Source organism: Panthera leo, chromosome B2 (assembly GCF_018350215.1).
Source record: "Panthera leo isolate Ple1 chromosome B2, P.leo_Ple1_pat1.1, whole genome shotgun sequence".
NCBI classification, from domain to species: Eukaryota; Metazoa; Chordata; class Mammalia; order Carnivora; family Felidae; genus Panthera; species Panthera leo.
Window position 1 is genome coordinate 43,755,216 of NC_056683.1, and position 20,133 is coordinate 43,775,348.

The 20,133-nt window shown below is 47.1% G+C and overlaps 1 protein-coding gene across 6 annotated transcripts in view; it reads right to left on the bottom strand.

The window, feature by feature from the left end:
* Positions 1 to 1,777: 1,777 nt before the first annotated feature.
* Positions 1,778 to 20,133, bottom strand: part of RCAN2 (regulator of calcineurin 2) — a 273,661-nt gene continuing 255,305 nt past the window's right edge. For all 6 annotated transcript variants that reach the window (XM_042938963.1, XM_042938964.1, XM_042938966.1 and 3 more), the window contains one exon: positions 1,778 to 4,360. In XM_042938963.1, coding sequence (XP_042794897.1) covers positions 4,200 to 4,360 — 161 coding nt within the window. In that variant the 3' untranslated portion in view covers positions 1,778 to 4,199. The remainder of the gene's footprint in view (positions 4,361 to 20,133) is intronic.

Sequence of the window (20,133 nt, forward strand, 5' to 3'; positions counted from 1 at the left end):
TCTGAAATGGGCTCCAGGCTCTGAGCTGTCAGCACAGAGCCCGACGCGGGGCTCGAACTCACGGACCGTGAGATCATGACCTGAGCCGAAGTCGGACGCTTAACTGACCAAGCCACCCAGGCGCCCCTACATAGGTCAGTTTTAACTGTTTCTTAACATCATAAATGGAGTCATACCTCACGTATTCTTTCACATCTATGTTTTTACTCAAGAGTATGATTTTGCGGGGCGCCTGGGTGGCTCAGTTGGTTAAGCATCCGACTCTCGATTTCAGCTCAGGTCACGATCTCTCGGTTCCTGAACTCAAGCCCCACACCGAACTCCTTGCTGGCAGCACAGAGCCTGCTTGGGATTCTCGCTCCCTCTCCCTCTCAGGAGAAACAAACCTTAAAAAAGTAGGATTTTGAGATATATCCATATTGTTATATATCTCAGTAATTTGTGTTTCTTTTTTTTTTAATTTTTTTAACGTTTTATTTATTTTTGAGACCGAGAGAGACAGAACATGAACGGGGGAGGGTCAGAGAGAGAGGGAGACACAGAATCTGAAACAGGCTCCAGGCTCTGAGCCATCAGCCCAGAGCCCGACACGGGGCTCGAACTCACGGACAGTGAGATCGTGACCTGAGCCGAAGTCGGCCGCTTATCCGACTGAGCCACCCAGGCGCCCCGGTAATTTGTGTTTCTATTGCTTTGTAATTCTCTTCTGTGCGAATGTACTGCAGTTCAGTATTCATTCTACAACTGAAGGACATTCGGGTTGTATCCAATTAACGGCTATTATAAGCAATGCTCCTGGGGACATTCCTGTACAGGTATTTTGGTAGACGTGAGAACTCCTCTCTGCTGCTTGTATGTCCTGGGGCCCTGGAATGGGATCGCTTCCAGATTGGCATATGTTTGACCTTCAAACAGCATTCCCAGGTGGCAGTGACAGTTTAGTTCGCCTCATTCCATATCGTCACCAGCGCTTCATACTGTCTCGTGTTTAATTTTGGCCATTCGGATAGGTGTGTGGTATCCCTCCTGGAGGTTTTGATTTGCATTTCTCTGATGAGAAAGGACGCTGAATGCTTTTTTAACGCTTATGAACCAGATGGGTATTTTGGGTTTGGGTATGTATGCGTGAGGTGCCTGTGTATATGGAGCGTCCATTTAAGTAGTTTGACCATTTTCACAAGATGAATTGTCTGCCTTTTTCTTATTGATTTGCAGGAATTCTTCTCGTGTTTTAGTTCTGCGTCATTTAAAAACTATATGTATTGCAAATATCTTCTCCCAGTCTGAGACGCTTTCCTGTTAACTCTCCTAATGTAATTTGAGAAACAGACGCTCTTAATTGTAATGAAATACCATGTACCCATCTTGTACTTTATGATAGTGCACTTTGTGTTCTACATAATAAAACGTTTCCCACTTTGGGTTTCTTACAGTGCTTTAAACTAAAGAAGAGTGTGGGAGAGATGTTTCAAGAGGGTCCTTAGTACATTTGAAATGGCCTTTCAGACCGACATGTTTGAGGCATGACAATAAGATAGTTCCCCTTATCAGAGCCCAACCCATCCCTTTATGCCTTGCTCAAATTTCCTGTTCCTTCAGGAGATGGTTGCCACCCAGCTTCCCCCTCTGCTCCTTTCAGTAAGAACACAGAAAAGTGAATCTCACCTGTTGGTAACTTTTTAGAAAGACTATTATAGGCTGCATTGCACTCTTTCACAATTACCACTCAAAAATAGCTAAGAAAGACAACACAGAAATTATACTACACGGACAAAGAGTCATTCACCAGGTATATTTGAAGTCTAAGCTCTTTTGAGCTATACACGTGCACAAATGATTCAGTTGGTGGAAATCTCCCCTTCCCCTCCATATTTAAACTTTTCAAACTTAAAATAGTGATAAAGAGATTTGCATAATGTGCGTCATGGAAATGCTGAGGCAATTCTGACTTTCACAGTGCAGGAGGCTCTGCTGAAACCCTTCCGGGAGTCCTTCCAGTTTCTTACTGATCTCCTGGGAAAAGTTCCTCCTCCCCCCTCCCCAAACCCAGCCTAATGAAAGAAGTACTTGACCTGAGACAGATTAACATCGAAACTTTGCAATCAATGGCACCAAGACTAACCAGTTGGGTCATACGCTCCACTGTGTTTTTATTTTGTGTAACACAGAATGGTCATTTTAACTTTCACTAAATTTGGCTGGAAATGAGTGATGGTACCTGCTCTAAAACACGTCAAAAATGATCTCCAAATATTTTTCTCAGCCAGATCTCCTTAGAACTTGCATTCTGAAAATTCTGAATAGTTTAGAAAGTCAAATGACCCTCAGAGGACTAAGAGATTCAGGACAAAATGGCCGACTGCTGCAGCTCTCCGTTAGTCTCAGGAGCTCAGAAAATATTTCTTCCACTAGAGGGCAGCATTTCTCCACTCCTAAGTCTAATCTTTCATTTGTTAAGGAAAAACCAAAAACCTCCACAGCAAAGGAAAGTCAAAGCATTTGCTTATTATACACTCCTCAGATTTTATTTTTGAAAGGAGCCTTCATTTTTCGTATGGCAACTCAGGGTTTTACAAGCAATGCTGTCCTCAGTTTCACCTGTACTGTGCCCAGTACTATATTGCTATATTCACAGTAGAACGGACTTTAATTTCTGAGTGATCGGTCTGTTTTAAGTTTCTGATGAAACTTACATACACCTTAGTCAAAAACCACGACAATCCTTCCATAAGTTGGCTATGTTCTTGTTCTCGTGTGTTTCTCTGAGGCTTGGGTAATGAAAGTATTTCCCCTCTCCATTGTAACTGGCGTTTGCATCTAAAGTAATTCGTTAAATGTACAGGAGTAGATGAGGCCTTGCACATATAGCAGAAGGTAATGGTTTTATAGGTGTATCTTCTGTAATGCACTTCGGGCTACAGAAATAGAAATATCACATGTGACGAAAACAAATGTTTTTGAGCAACATGGCCATTGCATGAGTAGGATTGGTATACGTTTATCTACTACCCTTTCCTTTTTCAAATGCTCAGTGGCTGCTACGTTCTGGCGATTTAGCTTCATCCAAATTGTCTACAACGGACACTTGCGCCTTGCCTTTATTTAAAAACAAGTGTTCTCGATAGCAAAGATGTTGGCTAATCATTTATATAGTGGCATGAGAAGTTTTGTGCCCTTTCAAAATTCAGCATTATCCATAATAGAGTGTAATATTATCAGATTATCTGTATTAGTATATGAATGCATTCATAAGCAATGCACGTATCATGTTGGTAAGCAGCTAATGGCTGAACAGTCACTAAATAAAAAACATCCAGATTTTAAAAGCACAGCTGAAACATTTGTACAAATATACAAAGAGAAAAAAACAATCATTCAGACACCATGAAACTTTTATAATAAATAGGTTTGTCTGAAATCGGTCTCTATCACCCTGGACAAGCCTCCCCAGTGAGGCTGGGAAAGTTCTATATGGAAGTGGTGTTCAAAATCTACTGAGGAATATCTTTGGGGCCAAGCTCAGTGCTGCCTCCAGGAATTTTAACAGAGCTATGAAGTATTGACTCAAAATAGTGGATATACCCAGACTTTTTAAGCTGGAGGATGCTAGTAAGTTTTCTAATCTAGATAGGACATGGCTGGATGCTGACAATCTGTGAGTTATAGTATATCCTCGAATCATGAAAATAAATGCTGGTGATCATGCATGTCCTGGGAATGTCGGGATGCAGAGGACTGAGTGAGACCAGATAGGGATATCTCATGCAGTCAAGGTCAAGTTTACTTATGGTCCTACTTAAGTGGCCAGGAAGAAACAACGCACACACGTCAGGACTGGGACTGAAACAGATCACAAACAACACGGGTGCTATTTGTTACTGATGTCTCTGGCTTGGATCAACAAGAGAGAGTGAAGATATAGGCTGTGCAGATTCTTTAATAAGAAAATACTACTTTTTTTTTTTTCTAGAACCTTCTAAATAATGGATTATGCTTGATGGGTATGATATGATCAGGAAACATATCACCTTTTCCTAGCCCTTTTGTCCGAGAGGCTTGATTACAAGGAAGGAATCTCAAACAACCAAACACCCAGGGATTGAAAGGCAATTATTTTTTTTTTCGACAAACAAACAACAGAGGGGAAAAAAGCATGATAAAGAGGAGACAGATATTATCGTTGAGGCGGAGCGGTGAGCTCAGTTGGACACGGAGGGTGGCAGGCCAGGACGCCGGGTTTGGATGATTTTTGGCTTTGGGGAAGTCTTTGGATCCTCTTCTTCCTCTATGTCACTGTCACACACGTGCACGACGACACTTGGGGTGGACTCAGTCCCTGCATGGAGCTCATACTTCTCTCCTGAAAAGCAAGAAAAGTGGAGGTGATAAAGCAGAAGGGAGCTCGGAGCAGATTCTTCGGCAAGTTTCGTTCTGCAAGGAAGAAGACAGTGTCACATTGTCTCAGGAAACCTGGGTCTTATCCAAGAATGGCGGGGGGCACTGGAAAATGGAGTGAGATCACTCTGTCATTGTGTCCCTGTTCTACCACCTATAACCAGACAACCCTGAGCAGGCCACTCACCCTCTTGTAGCCTCAGCACTCTCAACTGTAAACTTCAACACGGTCGTAGCCACAACCCACGGGACCGTGGTGATGACATAGTAGGTCAGGTGGCGAGTTCTCAGTTTCTTCTGTTTCCCATCATTGTTGCTAATTGCTGAGTGACCTTGAGCCAACAGCTTCACTCGTTCACCTCCTGGACAGCACAGTCTCTAAGGTCTCCTCCAGCCGCATACTTCTTATGCCAAGAGCCGCCCCAGGAGGGAATAAGGTGGGATCATCACTCGTCTGGGATTTGCGGTGGTTACTGGGGGATGGGGTTCGATGGCTGCCGAGGTCCCTTCAAGTTATAAGAGTCTGTCCTTCTTGACTGGTGCATCTTATAGTCAGATGGCTGTTAAGCTGACTGGCTTCCTGCTTTTGTTTTGCCTCAGGAGGTATTTACTGAGCATTCCCCACGGTCTAGCCTATTGCTGGTGATAAGGTGATAAGACTACAGGCACAGGAGCACAGCCCTGCGGCCACACACAGACACAGGAAGTACCAGAAGATACCATGGTAAGCACTAGCGTGGCAAAATATGTCAAGGGCTGAGGCGCCAAACTGTAAGGAGAAAGTAACACTGAAAGGCTTCCCAGTAGAGGCGACGATTGACGTGGGTATAAATGACAAATAGAAGACCTCCAGGCGGTCTCCATCTGCATGCTTTAACTTCTCAGTTTAACTGTTGACACACTCATCATCTTCTCCTGACATCCCAACCTTCACTTCCCATCCTTCCCGATGGGGAAAAATCTAAAAACAAACTGCCGCATCCTCGCTCCTACTGATGAAGGAAATATTCAACTTTCACGCTTGTGGGCTCTGCCCCTTGGTTCCCAGGGAAGCTATATTTAAAAAAACATATTTTTTTAAATGTTTATTTATTTTTGAGACAGAGAGAGAGCATGTGTGGGGTGGGGGGGGGGGTGGGTAGAGAGAGAGAGGGAGACATAGAATCTGAAGGAGGCTCCAGGCTCCGAGCTGTCAGCACGGAGCCTGATGTGGGACTTGAACTCAGGAACCGCGAGATCATGACCTGAGCTGAAGTGGGATGCTCAACCGACTGAGCCACCCAGGTGACCCTCAGGGAAGCTATACTTCAACATTTACCAAGGTCAACATGACTCGGCAAAACCTCTAAAGCATGGGCTGTATTTCTGCCCTGAGCACACATCTTAAGTCAGCTTCGTTAAACAACAACAACAACAACAACAACAACAGGGGCACCTGGGCGGTACAGTCGGTTAAGCATCTGACTCTTGATCTCAGCTCAGGTCATGATCTCACAGTGTGTGAGTTCAAGCCCCACGTGGGGTTCTGTGCGGATGGTGTGGAGCCTGCTGGAGATTCTGTGTCTCCTTATCTCTGTCCCTCCCCAGCTGTGCTCTCTCTCTCTCTCCCTCAAAATAAATAAATAACCTGAAAAAAATAAAAATAAAAGGCAAAACAAAACAACGACAAAACCCAAAACACCAAAAAAAGAGCATTCCAAACATAAGAAGAACAAAAAAAACCCCTCCCTGGTTCCCAGAAGATTAAAGTCGTACAGCCTTGCAAAGCCTAAAAACATAAGATAAAGTCTGTACCTGTCTGGAGTGTCCTTTGTTGTGATGGTTTGTAACTCTTTCTCTAAAAAGAGATACCTAACCCTGTCCCCAAATGTTCCTTCCTCAGAGCACTCTCTTCTTTGTAAAGACTGTGCATTCTGGGCAGCTGTCCTAACTTGGGCTCAAATAAAACTCTCTTCCTTTCTCTTTAACATTTTAGAAAAGGTTTGTTCACTCTTGTGTCCGCACGACCAAAGCAGCTACTTTTCTCTGGCCTAGGCTCACCTCTCTTTGCGAGCTTCCTAAAACCTGCCCTCCCTCCAGGATGAGAGGCAGATACCACCCAGTCCAGAAGCCTTGCCTGTCATCCCCAGTCTGTAGTGGGAAGTGTCCCTTCCGGCCGGCCGGAGCAAGTACGGTCAGTTTCGGGGCCGGGGTGCTGTGTATGTGCCGCTGGGTACATTTTGGTGAGCACCCACAGTGAAAACAGCAAATGCTTACGAGGTACAGGTTTAAAATCTGGGCGCTGACATAAAGGGGTGAGGAGCACTACTCATGTAACGAGTGTCAAAGCTCTTGTAAGTGATGCTGGGAAGGACGTGAACGTTCAGAGTCTGCTATTGTTATGGGGAGAATTGTGTCCCCCCTGCAAAGACGTCTAAGTCCTAATCCCCGGTACCTGTGACTGTGACCTTACAGGGTTCTCGGAGATGATTAAGTTAAAATGAGGCCATTAGGGTAGATCCCTAATCCAGGATGCCTGGTGTCCTTACAAAAAGGGGAAGTTGGGACGCAGGCCCTCACCACAGCCCAGGAGCTACCAGAAGCCGGGAGAGGCTCCTGGGACAGGTCCTTCCCTAGCGCCTTCAGAGGGAGGGAGGCCCTGCTGACACCTTGGTCCCGAACTTGTAACTCCAGAACTTGAGTCGGTACATTGTTTAAAATGTTTACTCATTTCTGAGAGGGAGAGAGAGAGAGAATGGGCAGAGAAGATCTGAATCGGGCTCACACTGACAGCAGAGAGCCCGACACGGGGCTCGAACTCCCGAGCCAGCCTCGAGATCATGGCCGGAGTCGGAGTAGGAAGCTTAACTGACAGAGCCGCCCAGGAACCCCAATACCTTTTTTGAAGCTTCTGCAACCTTGGCAGACTAATATAGCCACGTGCTGCTAAGAGTGTTCTCTTTCTGTTAAGGGTCAGAGAAGTCTTCGCTGGGCTGCCCTTGACATCCTGGTGTGGAGAGCAGAGGCTTTCCTGGGTGAGGGAGAGGAATAGCTCACAAAAACGGAGTGGTTCAGCTCCAGGATTTCCCTGGGATTGGCAGGAGCCGAGAGTGACAGCACTGGCCAGAGCCATAGGAATTGGGCTCATAAAGACTCTATCTTTTCGAGTCTAGATTTGGTGAAATTGCAGGGAGCGAGAATTGCGTCAGCGGGTGTGAAATCTCTGGCAGAAGGGAGCGGAGGTGGACCGGTGTGGAATCGGGAGGGGACAGTGACACAAACAGGAGCAGAAGCAGGAAAGAGAAACTTGCCGCCCTCATTCATGCTTGGCTTTGTCTCCCTGCAGCGGGGATTGTTGGCATTACGGGAACCGCGTGGCAACCCGCTCTGAAGTCGTGAGAACGCTCACACCTACAGCTGTGGTGTATATGCGTCGATGCTTATTCAATGGTGCTCCACCCTCCTCTGAGGTATTTTGTCATTGTAACCAAAACCCCCGGGGCAGAAGAACCACATGCCACATGCGAAGGACAGGAATCTCCATGACGTGGCTCTGGCGTAAAAGTTGCCTGCGAGGCTCCGGGCCAGGGGTGGGCAGACCTGGCGGGTGGCATCTCGGAGCAGGGCTTCTCGAGCTGCTGACAGCTTAGCGGTGCTGCCTGTTGAAAACAGAGTTGACCGCGGGGCTCCTGGTTGGCTTGGGCATCCACTCAGGTTGCGATCTCCCCGGCTTCGTGGGTTCCAGTCCCGCAGCGGGCTCTGAGCCTGCTTGGGATTCTCTCTCTCCCTCCCTCTCTGCCCCTCCTCCGCTCGTGCTGTCTCTGTCTCTCTCAAAAGAAATAAGTAAACTTAAAAAAAAATAGTTTACTGGTATGAGGATGCGACCCTGCCTATTCTGAGCGACATCTCCTTTGGTAGCCAGCATCCCCTGGTGCTTCTCGGTGTTAAAGGGCAGCCACCGTTCTGGGGGTTTAAGTGGCGGGCTGGAGGCTGTGGTCCCGCCAGGGCGCGGGCATGCACCCAGCGTGCCTCCTCCCTGCCTGCCTCCTGCATGCTAATTTTTCATCGGAAAGTGAGAACGGTGCAGGGAGAGGGCAGGAGGGAGGGACGCTGGACGCATAGCGGGAAAGCAGCCAGGACTTATCAGCTCGCGAGCCGCCCCCCAGCAGCTCAAATTAATCTGTGGTCTTCTTTCTCATCTTTGTTTTCTGGGGGGACAGCAAGCCCCTCCGGGTGCCACCGCAAACGGCGGGCGATGACTTCGCTGTACCCAAGCTTTCCGAAATGCTCTCCTTCCTCTGGGGATGCTCTGCAAACTCTGAATGAGAGACGCCCTCCAACAAGAGAAGGAGAAAGGAACGAGTACACAAATAAGGCTGTTCTTTGTTTGCATCAGGATGTCTTGCAAATTCTCAGGTTTGGAGGAGTGGCACTTCTTGGAGGGACACCAATGGCTGCTGGAGTCCCGCGCGTCGCCCTGTCGCTTGCCATGCAGGGGGAGGCGATGGCCGTCTTAGGATGATGGGACAGAATTTGCTGTCACCCAGCAAAAGCATGGAGACTGTGAGGCCGGCGGGGGAAGGGGTGGTGGCAGGTCCCCAGCCAAGGGGCTGACCAGACACCCTGCCCCTTTCCTTACTCGTTGGCCAGAAGCTAGTTGTTAGCTTTATATGTATTTATATTCATATTACAGTTTTTTTGATGTTTATTATTTTTGAGAGAGAGAGACAGACAGAGCATGAGCGGGGGAGGGGCAGAGAGAGAGGGAGACACAGAAGCCGAAACAGGTTCCAGGCTCCGAGCTGTCAGCCCAGAGCCCAAAGCGGGACTCGAACTCACGGACCGCGAGATCATGACCTGAGCCGAAGTCGGACGCTCAACCGACTGAGCCACCCAGGCGCCCCTCTATTTATATTTGTATCATAGTACAATGTATATAATGAAGCAAGCCTTTTAATTAAGTCACTTGTTTGCCCTGGCTTGCATAAAGAACACTGCTGTAAAGATACGTCTAGTTGCAAGGTGTTTACCAATTCCAACCTGAGTGCTTTCCTTTTAGGCCAGATGTGCCGGGGGTACACTCGGGATGGAACAGGAAAGCCCAGGGCCCTGCTCCGTGCGGGGCAGCTTTATGTTGAGCACGTGGAGCTAACAAAGTCAGACTACTTGGTCGTAGAGAGACTTCATTGCTGTGATCCCATTAACTCTGACATTTCACTGTTCCATATTTGGAAACTTTCTTACTATCAAAATCCAGCAAAGCTTAACAGCTGCTAAGAGCCCACAAAATAAAAAAGAAATAGCTTTGGTGTTGCTGGATTGAATTCTTCTTTTTTTGGCTTCTCTTTCCCTTTGGGCTTCAGCTAATTCCTCTACCACCAGGGCTGACGTCAATGCTGTCACCCTGCATGGTGACCAACTGGGCTTGGTGGGGGACAAGGAGCCCGTGGGGCCCTGGCCACTCAGGGTGGGTCTGTCCTGCCACACCACACTGAGCATGGCCACAGCGTTTCTTTGAAAGGACAAGCAGAGGGTCACCCATCACACTCCCAATCCTCAAGTCTGTATTCAAACTGTCCTTTCCCCTGTGAGCAGAAAGGAGGCCGGAGCCAAAGGCTTCCAGAAAGTACATCACGCGGGGTTTTCCACCTACCCCTGTTGAAATGAATTCCCAGCCGAGCACGTGCAAACTCCTCCAGCACGTGGCCAAAAGTGAAACTGTCATTCAGGCCTTTGGAAGTGATGTAGGCGTGGCCACTGTTCGAAATAAATGTCAAATTCTGTCGCCTCTTTTTCTGAGTGGATGGAGACAGGTTGATGACAAGGTCCTGATTCCTGCAGGTCTGGAGGACATGGAGGTGTCCACAGGCTGCCTCCTGTTCTCAGGAGGGAGAAGGTCACACCCTGTCTGCCCGGGGGGTTGGGGGGGGCACCTGGGGGATGTGGTGACACAGTTCTGGCACACTCACAGAGATGTGTGTTGGTGACCGCTGGTCCCAGTACCCCTGGAAGTTCTCCATTACGCTGCCCCCTTTGGCTTACGGGTCAGGAGTTGGCTCCTTCTTGGATTCTCTCTAAAATAATCAGTGTGATTATGCACAGTGTCTAAAAATCAGCATAATGAGATGCGTTAAAGGCAAGGAGATGTTACAGTGCTATATTTGCATATATTATAGCAGAGCTGAGACTGTTCAGATTCCTGGTAAGAAAACTCTCGAGATGGCAGGAAAGGGAAACCCTCCTGTGACTTGAGTGCCTCCTTGCACAAGTCCTTACCTGAGCTCTGCCAAAGAGACGGGACCCCTGTCCCAGAGGCTTTCAAAAGACCGCAGGGTCTAGCAGGCACGAGACTAGGGTTTGCTCTATTCCTCACGTGGCTTCCATTCATCTCTGAAAGATTCTCTCTCTGGAACATCATGAGCTCCCACTTTCTGTCTCTATGAGATGCTATGTGCCCAGCCTGGTCTCACACCTGCACCTCTCTGGCCTTAGGGACATCTCTGCAAAAGTCTTCTAGTCTTCTCCAAACTCACATATCCACAGAATTATTTATGTTCCCTGTCAATCTATGTGTCCTCTCCAGCTATCACATTTCTCGGGGAGGTTCCATATCCTAGGTGCCAAATCTGTAGAGTTGGTCACCTTAGAAGCTTCTCTGTCTTCCATCCATGGTAGTTAAGCCATCACAGAGCATTATTCAACACTGCTCTGAAACATTTCTCCATACGCTCCCTTGCTACCCCCTGCTTACAATGCCTGCATTCACGGTTCACCACTTCCCACCCGAGTGCTCTCAGCTGATGACCCCACCACAGGAACTAATGTCCACTGCCGGAATAAGCTTCCTAAAGCAACGTTTGGAGACGTCACCTCATTCGGGCCAGCGATGTGACGCTGAGAGATATATAACATTCTATGCCCCAGTTTTCCTCATCTGCGAAATGGGAATAACCATCACATCACCACGCTACGAAATAAGGAAATATTTGTCAGATACTTTAAAGCCCTCCTCAGATGCATGGCATGATTATTTAATGATTATTTAGGGTGATGTTGTGGTCAGTGAGGCTGCCCAAAATAATTTCCCGTTTTCAGTGTGATGAACCAACCTGGTCACGCGGCCAGACAGTTCGAGAATTAAGAAATGAATAATTGCAAAGAGTTTTTATTCAGTCCAGTCACTGTTGTAAGCAGCAAGAGGGGTGGATGGTGACATGCGGAGTCCCGTGAAGGGCAGAGGGGTGTCATAAATCCCGACCCTCAAAATGAACTGATCCTTGTTCTCTTTACCACTCCCCACCCCCACTGGTAAGTTTCTCTCCTTTTTCCTGTCTCCCCACCCTTTTCCACACTTGTGTTCCCACAAGAAGGAAGACCTCACGTTGCTTTTGAAATGACATCTCTCTCTCTCTCTCTCTTTTTTTCTTTCTGAGATCATGTGAATCACTTGTGTGTAACGCCTAGTTATAGCACCTTTTCTATTATACGTTAGTTGTTTCATCTGATGACGTTTTACGTTCCAAGCTGCTGCAGTGGTGGCCGTAGTGACGGATGCGGCTTCAGGTATATGTAAATGCTCCAAAAACATGTTACTGGGTCGTGACACGCTTTTGACACGCTTCTGCCATGTCCGGTAGGCACTCACACATTTGCCTCCTATTGTTTAACGTGTGTAAGCTTTAGCTTTTCGGCTGAGCAGAAAACCAAGCAAGGGCAGGTATTTACTCCGTTTTCAGCGTGCCGGCCGTGGTAGGACACGGGAGGTGTCATGGAAACTCACCATCCGCTTTACACACGGCAACTATTTACCGCGCCCTCGCTAAATGCCAGATGCGTCTCTAAGTCCTTCACGCAAATTGGATATTTAATTATGACGACAGCTCTGTACTGTGGGTGTCATCCTCTCTAGGTTATGCAGGAGGAAACTGCCATCACCGAGGAAGTCAATGGCAGAGCCGGGATTCAAACTCAGGCCGGTCTGACCTCAAAGAACATGCTTGCAGTCACTCTCCGGCTCTGTCTGTCCTGACTCCCGTGGTGTTCACCTATGACAAGAGCTGGGTTTAACTTTCACCTTAATGTATCTTTAAGGCAACTTCTAATTTAGCGAATAGTTGCTCTCTAGCTAAAGAGGAACTATTTATTCCTTCTGCATCCTGCCTCTTCTTGTTCTGGCCAATTGCTAGTTATCCTAGGCATGGTCTCCTTGACAATGAATCTTCTCAAATGATAACACTTAATCATTATGAAAATAAATACTCTATACTATACATTATAAAAGGATTTGACTTACATCTCTTATGGTAGCTTTGGTCTCTGGCGTTGGGGGGATGTTTCCTTCTGGATTTAATTTTATTACCTTTCATATGAAAGGCGAATTCTCAACAGGAGAGTTAGTGTCGTAGCAGACTGACTGTGTTTGGCAGAGATGGCCATCAAATTTCTTGCTAAACATTACTCTTCAAGAACCTTGCCACTCATTCATGGAGGACTGTTCCCACTGTGGTCCTTCCCCTCAAATCTGGACAGGCCTTTATTTAAAAAAAATTTTTTAAACATTTATTCATTTTTGAGAGACAAGAGAGAGCAGAGTGTAAGCGGGGGAGTGGGGAGCGGGGCACAGAATCCAAAGCAGGCTCCAGGCTCTGAGCTGTCAGCACAGAGCCCAATGCGGGGCTCCAACACAAGGACCGCGAGATCATGACCTGAGCCTAAGTTGGATGCTTAAGGGACTGAGTCACCCAGGCACCCCCGGACAGGCCTTTATGGCTGACTGCCTTGACTAGTATCCTGCCGCAGAAGTAACCGGTGTGAATTCTGAGTCAGGTCACAAAAACGCCATGCACGTCCACCTTGCTCTGTCAGGATGCTCATTTCTGGAACCTCGTCTCCACGTTGTAAGGAAGTCCAAGCAGCCCATGAAGAGGCTCGCACAGAGAGGAACCAGGGGCCCTGACCCACAGCCTGTCTGAGCTGTCAGGCACACTGGCTTGCCAGCCCTGTGAGTAAACCATCTTGAAAGCAGATTTGCTGGTCCCGGCTGAGCTGCCCCAGGAACACTGCAAGCAGCAGACAAGAGAATGAGCTCTCCCCCAAGCCCTGCCTGAGTAGCAGATCTGTGAGCAAAATAAGTGATATTGTTTCAAGGCCTTCATTTTGGGATCCTTGTTACGTAGCAATCGATAAGTCATCGGTCACACACGTTCTCTTTGTTCGGAAGCAAGCTAAGCCACGAAATTGACTTGAAATTAATTGCCTGTGTTTTATCCTCTTTCTCTGCTCAGGTGCTACATTCCACTGGACACCACCCCAGTTCCCGTCCTTCCTTTCTTATGGACGAAGCTCCACAGAGGGACCTCGCTCTGTGGCCGCTCTCTCACTCCCCTCCAGCGGAAGCAGAGAGGTGACTCTGGGGAAAAGAACTGCCCCTGCTCAGCTCGCCCTCTCCACTTTTCCCTTTGGGCCATCCCTGCCTGCAAAGGTCCTGTGCCCTTCTCTGCACTGGGCCATGTGCTAAGGCCCCCGGAGGAGACCCAGCCCATGTGGGGTGGTCTGTGGCAGGCCTGGTGAGTTAAACTCTGGGTTCTGGACTTCAGCGTTAGGAAACCCGGGCTGGGGTTCACCTCGGCCACATTCTCAGCCTCAGTGTTTCATCAGAAACAAAGCTGGCACTATTCATCTCATCTGTCTTATTCTGACCTACCCTTCAATGAGTTCTCAACCCGACAGGGAAAACGAAGGCATCTGTTATTAATCGGCATTGAATTTAAGAATGGATGAGGGCTTCTCAAGGCCCGTGCTAAGGACACTTTCAGCAGGACCTTTGAACATAGACAGAACCATGCTGGGTGCTGAGCACTGAGCTTTGGTTTAAGTCAAGAGCCAAGATGAGGAATTTTCAGTAAGATGAGGAATAGGGATTCTAGTATTAAAACGCGTTTAGGCTTATCATGTGTAAAAGGCACTGCAAACCCCCCTCCCCAGTATTTTTATTGTGAACGTGCTATTTTCAAGAGGAAATAGAAGCATCAGTTCTGATCTATGGAACAAGCAATGAGGAATTTCTATGTGTTAGTTTATCAAGCATGCTGCCTGTTGATGGGACCGAAAACAGGGACTGAGGGCCGAGTTCAGCATAATTTGAAATGGGCTTGAAAGGTGTTCACACTTAAGGGGCACCTGGGTGACTCAGTCGGTTAAGCATCCGACTCTTGCTTCTGGCGCAGGTGATGCTCTCACAGTTTGCGAGTTCAAGCCCTGAATCGGGCTCCGCACTGCTTGGGATTCTCTCTCCCTCTCTCTCTGCCCCTACCTTGCTCACGCTTTGTCTCTCCAAAATAAATAAATAAACTTAAAAAAAAAAAAGAAAGGTATTCACACTTGGATTCCCTTTCCTTTCACGTATCAGGTTTAGGACTTAAATTTGGCGGGGTGGGGAAGGGGAAGAAGGTTGCCAAGCCCCGGTAAACCTGTCCCTTGTCAACAGCAGAGACAGAGGCTGCTAGCCCTATGTAGCTCTCAGAGGACTGGGGAGGAGGGGCAGGACAGCCCCCCTGCAGGAAGCAGGGGTGGGGCGACCTGCACTTCCTTTCTTCCACCAAGACCCTGGCTGCTGTCTAAAGTCACCATGTCTTTTAAACCTCTCTCAATCCTGGCAGGGCTAATGCTGGTTTGATGTGGGGCCACAAGTGTTCCTCAAGAGAAAGAGGAGTTTTGGGGAAAAACATCAGGAAGCTTCCAGAAGCGATACCATCCTCCCCCGCCCTCCATACGCGATTTAACAGTATTTTTAAGTTCTCTTCCGGCATTCTTGTCTTCCCCTATTTTTCCAAAGGGAAGCAAAGGGAGCGTGTGCGTGTGCGCGCGTGCGTGCCCGCTCATGCACCTGGAAGGGGCACCGGCGTGGGTAGCACTTCTCTGGACGGCTCCCCTCTCTCCTCGCCCCTCCTCCTTCTGCTCCACACTGGTACCTCTGACCCCCTCCTAGGCACTCCTTGCCTCTATGTCTTTCTCGAATTTGAGACCCACCTGATAAATGCTGCAAAGGTGTAATTACTATGGTTCTCAAACAAGGGTGCTAAGTTTTTTTTTTTTGTTTTTTGTTTTTCACAGGGACAGGGTTGGGTGGGGATGCTGGCATTCAGTAGGTGATGCATGAAAATGCTAAATGGACCACAGGGCGTAGGGCCATCCGTTCCAAAATATCACAGATTTCACCCTAAGAAAACATGGCGCTAAGAGCTTGATGCAGGCACTTACATTTTAACAAAAGGCTAAGATATGATTTAAAAATCAAGTGACCAAAACCAGGTAATACATGTTGAGCATTCACCATGTCCTGTGCTGGACATGGAGATTCATTTGGGCTATCTAATTTGATGACTGCAACAATCTGGTTTTACTGTTGAGGCACAGAGAAATTAAGACACTTTCTCAAGGTCACACAGCTAATAAAAGGTGGTGCCTGGGTTTAAACTCACATCCCAAGTTGGAGTCATCACCGTAAAGCAAGAGAAATCTCTTTCTTCGTGTTGGAGCCTCTCTGACGGCTACAAAAATAAAAGAGGAGATATTTCTGGGAGGAGGGGCTCTTCCTGGAGACTTTGCAAATCACAGCTGTCTGTTTACAAGCTCAGTCTGGGGGTGGAGAAAGAACTTATTTTCTAAGTAGAAGTGGAAAGAGGCTTCACGATTAAAAGAAATATTCCAGGGAGGAAGAAACATTCCAGAGAGAGAAGTCCTTTGCAATTTTTTCTCTCGCGGATACCTCTGCGTTTCCATGAGCTCCCATCTCATTTTGATAGACCCCAAAGAAAAATGCTGCAGGTAGTCTTGAGGGTGGGGTCAAATCATTGAATAGCAACTCTGTCCCTTGTCCTTCATGCAGCAGCTGCTTCTGTTAAAGAATGCCCTAGAAGCTTGGGAGGCAAAGAGTAAAAGCAAAGCACAGACCAACCCAAGTCCATGGGGAGTTCAGAGAACAAACCCATGTGAAGAGCAACCGCGACCACCACAAAGGAGAGGGACACTGTGCTCGCTGGCAGGGAGACACTGTTCCAAGTGCTTTACATACCTTAATTCATGTACTGGCACAGAAAACATCTCTCAGAGGATGTCCTGCTAAACAGTTCTGCTCTGAACAGAACGACCACAGCAACCACCATGGATCTGATAGTTCCTGTGTGCCGGGAACTGGGCTGAGTACCTCATGTATATTACTTATTCCATCTTCACGATGATCTTGCAGGTTGCCGAGTGATCACCATTGAAAAATAAAGAGGTGCAGAGAAGTGAAGTAAATTGCTCAAGGTCCAGCTCAAACAAGTGGAGCTAGGATTCCAATCCAGGCATGCCGAGGCCAAAGCATGACCACCATGTTGCCTGCACTCAGGTCTAGTGTGAGCTCATGTCAGGAAATTATTATCCACAGAAACGACTGGGGTTCTTCCTCCTTACCTCCCATCCTCAGTCCCAACCCACATCAAAGTAGGAAACCAGAAAGGATCCTTGGTAAAAGGGGGTAGGAGGAGAGGGAGAGAAGGGGCGGGGAAGAGAGGTAGAAGGACAGAGAACACTTCTGTAGTTGGGTTATAAGAGGTGTTCTGGTTCAATAAAAGAAAGTTTGTTTATCTTCTGGGGGTTTCCCTCTAAGACTGGATGAGGTGGGGCTGTGTACCTTCAATCCCTCCTGAGTCATTTAGGACCTAAAGTACTTCATGGGGACAACTGATTGACTGAGGACCTGAATTAGTGGTTGAGCCAAGGAAGTAGAATCCTACAAGGAAGGTATGGACAAGAAAGACTAAGGAAACCGTGGAAGGAGGGGGATTGGGAAGATAAAGGGAGACTCTGAAGCTTGTGACGGGGGGGGGGGGGGGCTCATCCACCCAGGTGAGAGAAAAGTAGCAACATAGGGAAAGAAAGAGATGCTTGGTCAAAGAGGCATGAGGATTTGCTCTCTGGAAGTAACCATTGTGTTTGACCTTGGCTGATATTAGGGGCCTGGCTAAGGGCATAGCTCTAGGGATGGTCAGGTGTCTTTTCTATTGTTCTACAATGTGCATATTTTACCTGCGAAGGAAGAAAAAGAAGAATTTTATATTGCTACTCATCAGTGATTAAAAATAATTGTGGGGGCACCTAGGTGGCTCAGTCAGTTAAGCATCTGACTCTTGATTCCGATCGGCTCAGGTCATGATCTCACAGTTCAGGGGATCGAGCCCTGCATCAGGCTCCGTGCTGGCAGCGTGGAGCTTGCTTGTGATTCTCTCTCTCTCTCTCTCTCTCTCTCTCTCAAAAATAAATAAATAAGCTTAAAAAAACATAAAAATAATTGTGGAGTACATGCTGAGAAGAAAAGCTTTTCGAACATTAATTTTTCCAGGGAAGATTCTTTGAAAGGAGATGGAAAATTCTGAGCATGTGGTCCAATATCACAAATCTGCGTGCCTCGGGTGGGGGATGACGGAGGAGATGGTGTGAGCGGAAATCCTGGAGCCTGACTGTTTTATTTGCTTTTCATATCTGTGACCAGGAAATAGCAGTTGTTGAACAAGAACTGAGGCTTATATAATAGTCATACATATGCACCCAAAATATAGGTGTTCATCTATATTTAAAAAACAGAATTTGCTCTACCTTTGAATCAATGAGCCTGGAATAGAAACTCTTTCTTCCTTATAAAGTTACATGAATTAATGAAATATATTTTCCTTGTAGAGGAAACGCTGTATACTAAGCAGCAAACCAGCAAAACTGCTTTACTATGGCATGTTTTGATGGAGAGGAATTTGGAAAAAGGAAAAAGGCTAAATATAGCAGATGTTCGCAACTTGAAACTTGGGCACCATTTTAAGCCCTGCTCTGCAGTTAACTAAAATTGATCTCCCTAACAAGATCTAAAAATAGCAGGAGGAAAAAAAGGAACAGACAATGACTTTTCATATCGTTCCCTGCAGGCATTTTCAGTGACAATGAACATGACCTTCCAGAGCCATCCTAGAGAGCAGAATAAAGGCTGGCATTTCACATCTCACTTCTGATTTACCACCCATTTAGTACATTGTAACATCTTTGTGTTCCCATTTTTGCTGATTGGTATAGATAAGCTGGCTTGCTGGGCTGGGTTTTTGTGTTTCCTATTTTGCTGTACATCTGAAAAGAACATAGCACCGTACTCTTTCTGGAGTCAGGAATGACAGATGTATAAACCAAAATGCATATTCGATTCATTTTCTTCTTGGTCTAAGCCCACCTTCTTTTGCCTAGATGATTGTTTGATGATGGGCTTCTCTAAATTCACCAGGAGGAATTATGTAAATGTAGAGGGCCTCTGTTTGATAGACACGGTAACTGTCCTTTAAACAGAGCAGAAGAAGGCAAATCCTGATTGGCATGTCCCGGAGGACGAGAGAGAAAAGCACCGAATGGACCTTGGAGGCCTGCGTGTGTGGTCGGGCACTTCCAATAAGCCCAGAAACAAAATGTGGAGGAACAAATTGTGTAAGTTGTTTCACATTTTTAAAACTCCCTCTTGCAACACTCGTGAATTTCTTCTAGAGAAATTAATGTTACCGTTCAGGAGACCTCTCTGGCTTCTCACACTTTTCACTCCCCAGGACAAAGGCGCTGGCTCAATCAAATCTTTCTGCTTCTTGCTTATGGCAGAGGTGCCTGTTTCAACTTACCAGCTGTGTAGCCTTGGGCAAGCTACTTACCCACTCTGTGCCTCACATTCCCCAGCTGCGTAAATGAGGAGAAGAACAATTCCTGTGTCACAGACTTGCTGTGGGCATTAAATGAGATAATATACTAAGGTGTTTAGAACAGTGCCTGGCCCATTATATTAGTAAGCCCTAATATATGTTTTAACCGTTATTTCTATTTAAAATGTTTTTCCTAATTTATCTATTTTACTTAGTTTGGATCAAAAACAGAACATACAGTCTTGGGGACAATAGTTAAGAAAGTTTGAAATTGTGCCTCTCCCATTTTCCTGATATAAACTTGTTCTCTCTGCAACGAATAGAACCAGACTTGCTTCTCCAGGGTGATGTGGCCCTTGTGTCTTAAGAGGTGTTGTAACAGCCTGTTAAGGATTTCAAAGGAATCCCACGGGCTTGGGTTTGATCACGGTTCCACTGTAATTGCACTCTCCACGCTTATTTCCAGAGCCTCTCTGGAAGTTCCAGGGAGCTTGCGCTGGACCTCTCTGGAAGGGGGTCACCAGGGTTCCTTTCCTGATGAAGGAAAGGGGGCACCATGTTGCCCCTGCTTGTTGGAGCCTCCGTGAAAGAGTCTTGGTGATGTCCGTCATTGCCTTTCAGGGTGGCTGGATGCGTCAGAGCTCCCACTGGGGTGGGATCCTGAACCTGGGTGCCATCTTGCCCCGGATCCCTGCTCCATGATGCTCTTTCTTCAGACTTAATTCTTCCCGGCAGCTTCGGATTTCCATGTCTCTAATCAGTCCGCTCTCCCAATTTTGTGGGGTTGGTCACCCCTCCCAGGCCAACCCCATTCCTCTGACCCTTTGAGTTGCTCTCTGCTCTCATTCTGCTGTGTTTCTGTACTCCTGGAACGGAGGCAGCCATCCCTTCATGTGGAATGAGTTATCATTTGTTACTGAAATGATTCTGCCAGAGGATTAAAAATGAATCTCACGAAATCATTTTTTTTTTCCCCAGACAGAAACGCTAGAAGTCCTCCCCTTGGAGAAAACATTAATTTAGTGTTGCCTGATGCAGTCTGGCGAAAGCCGTA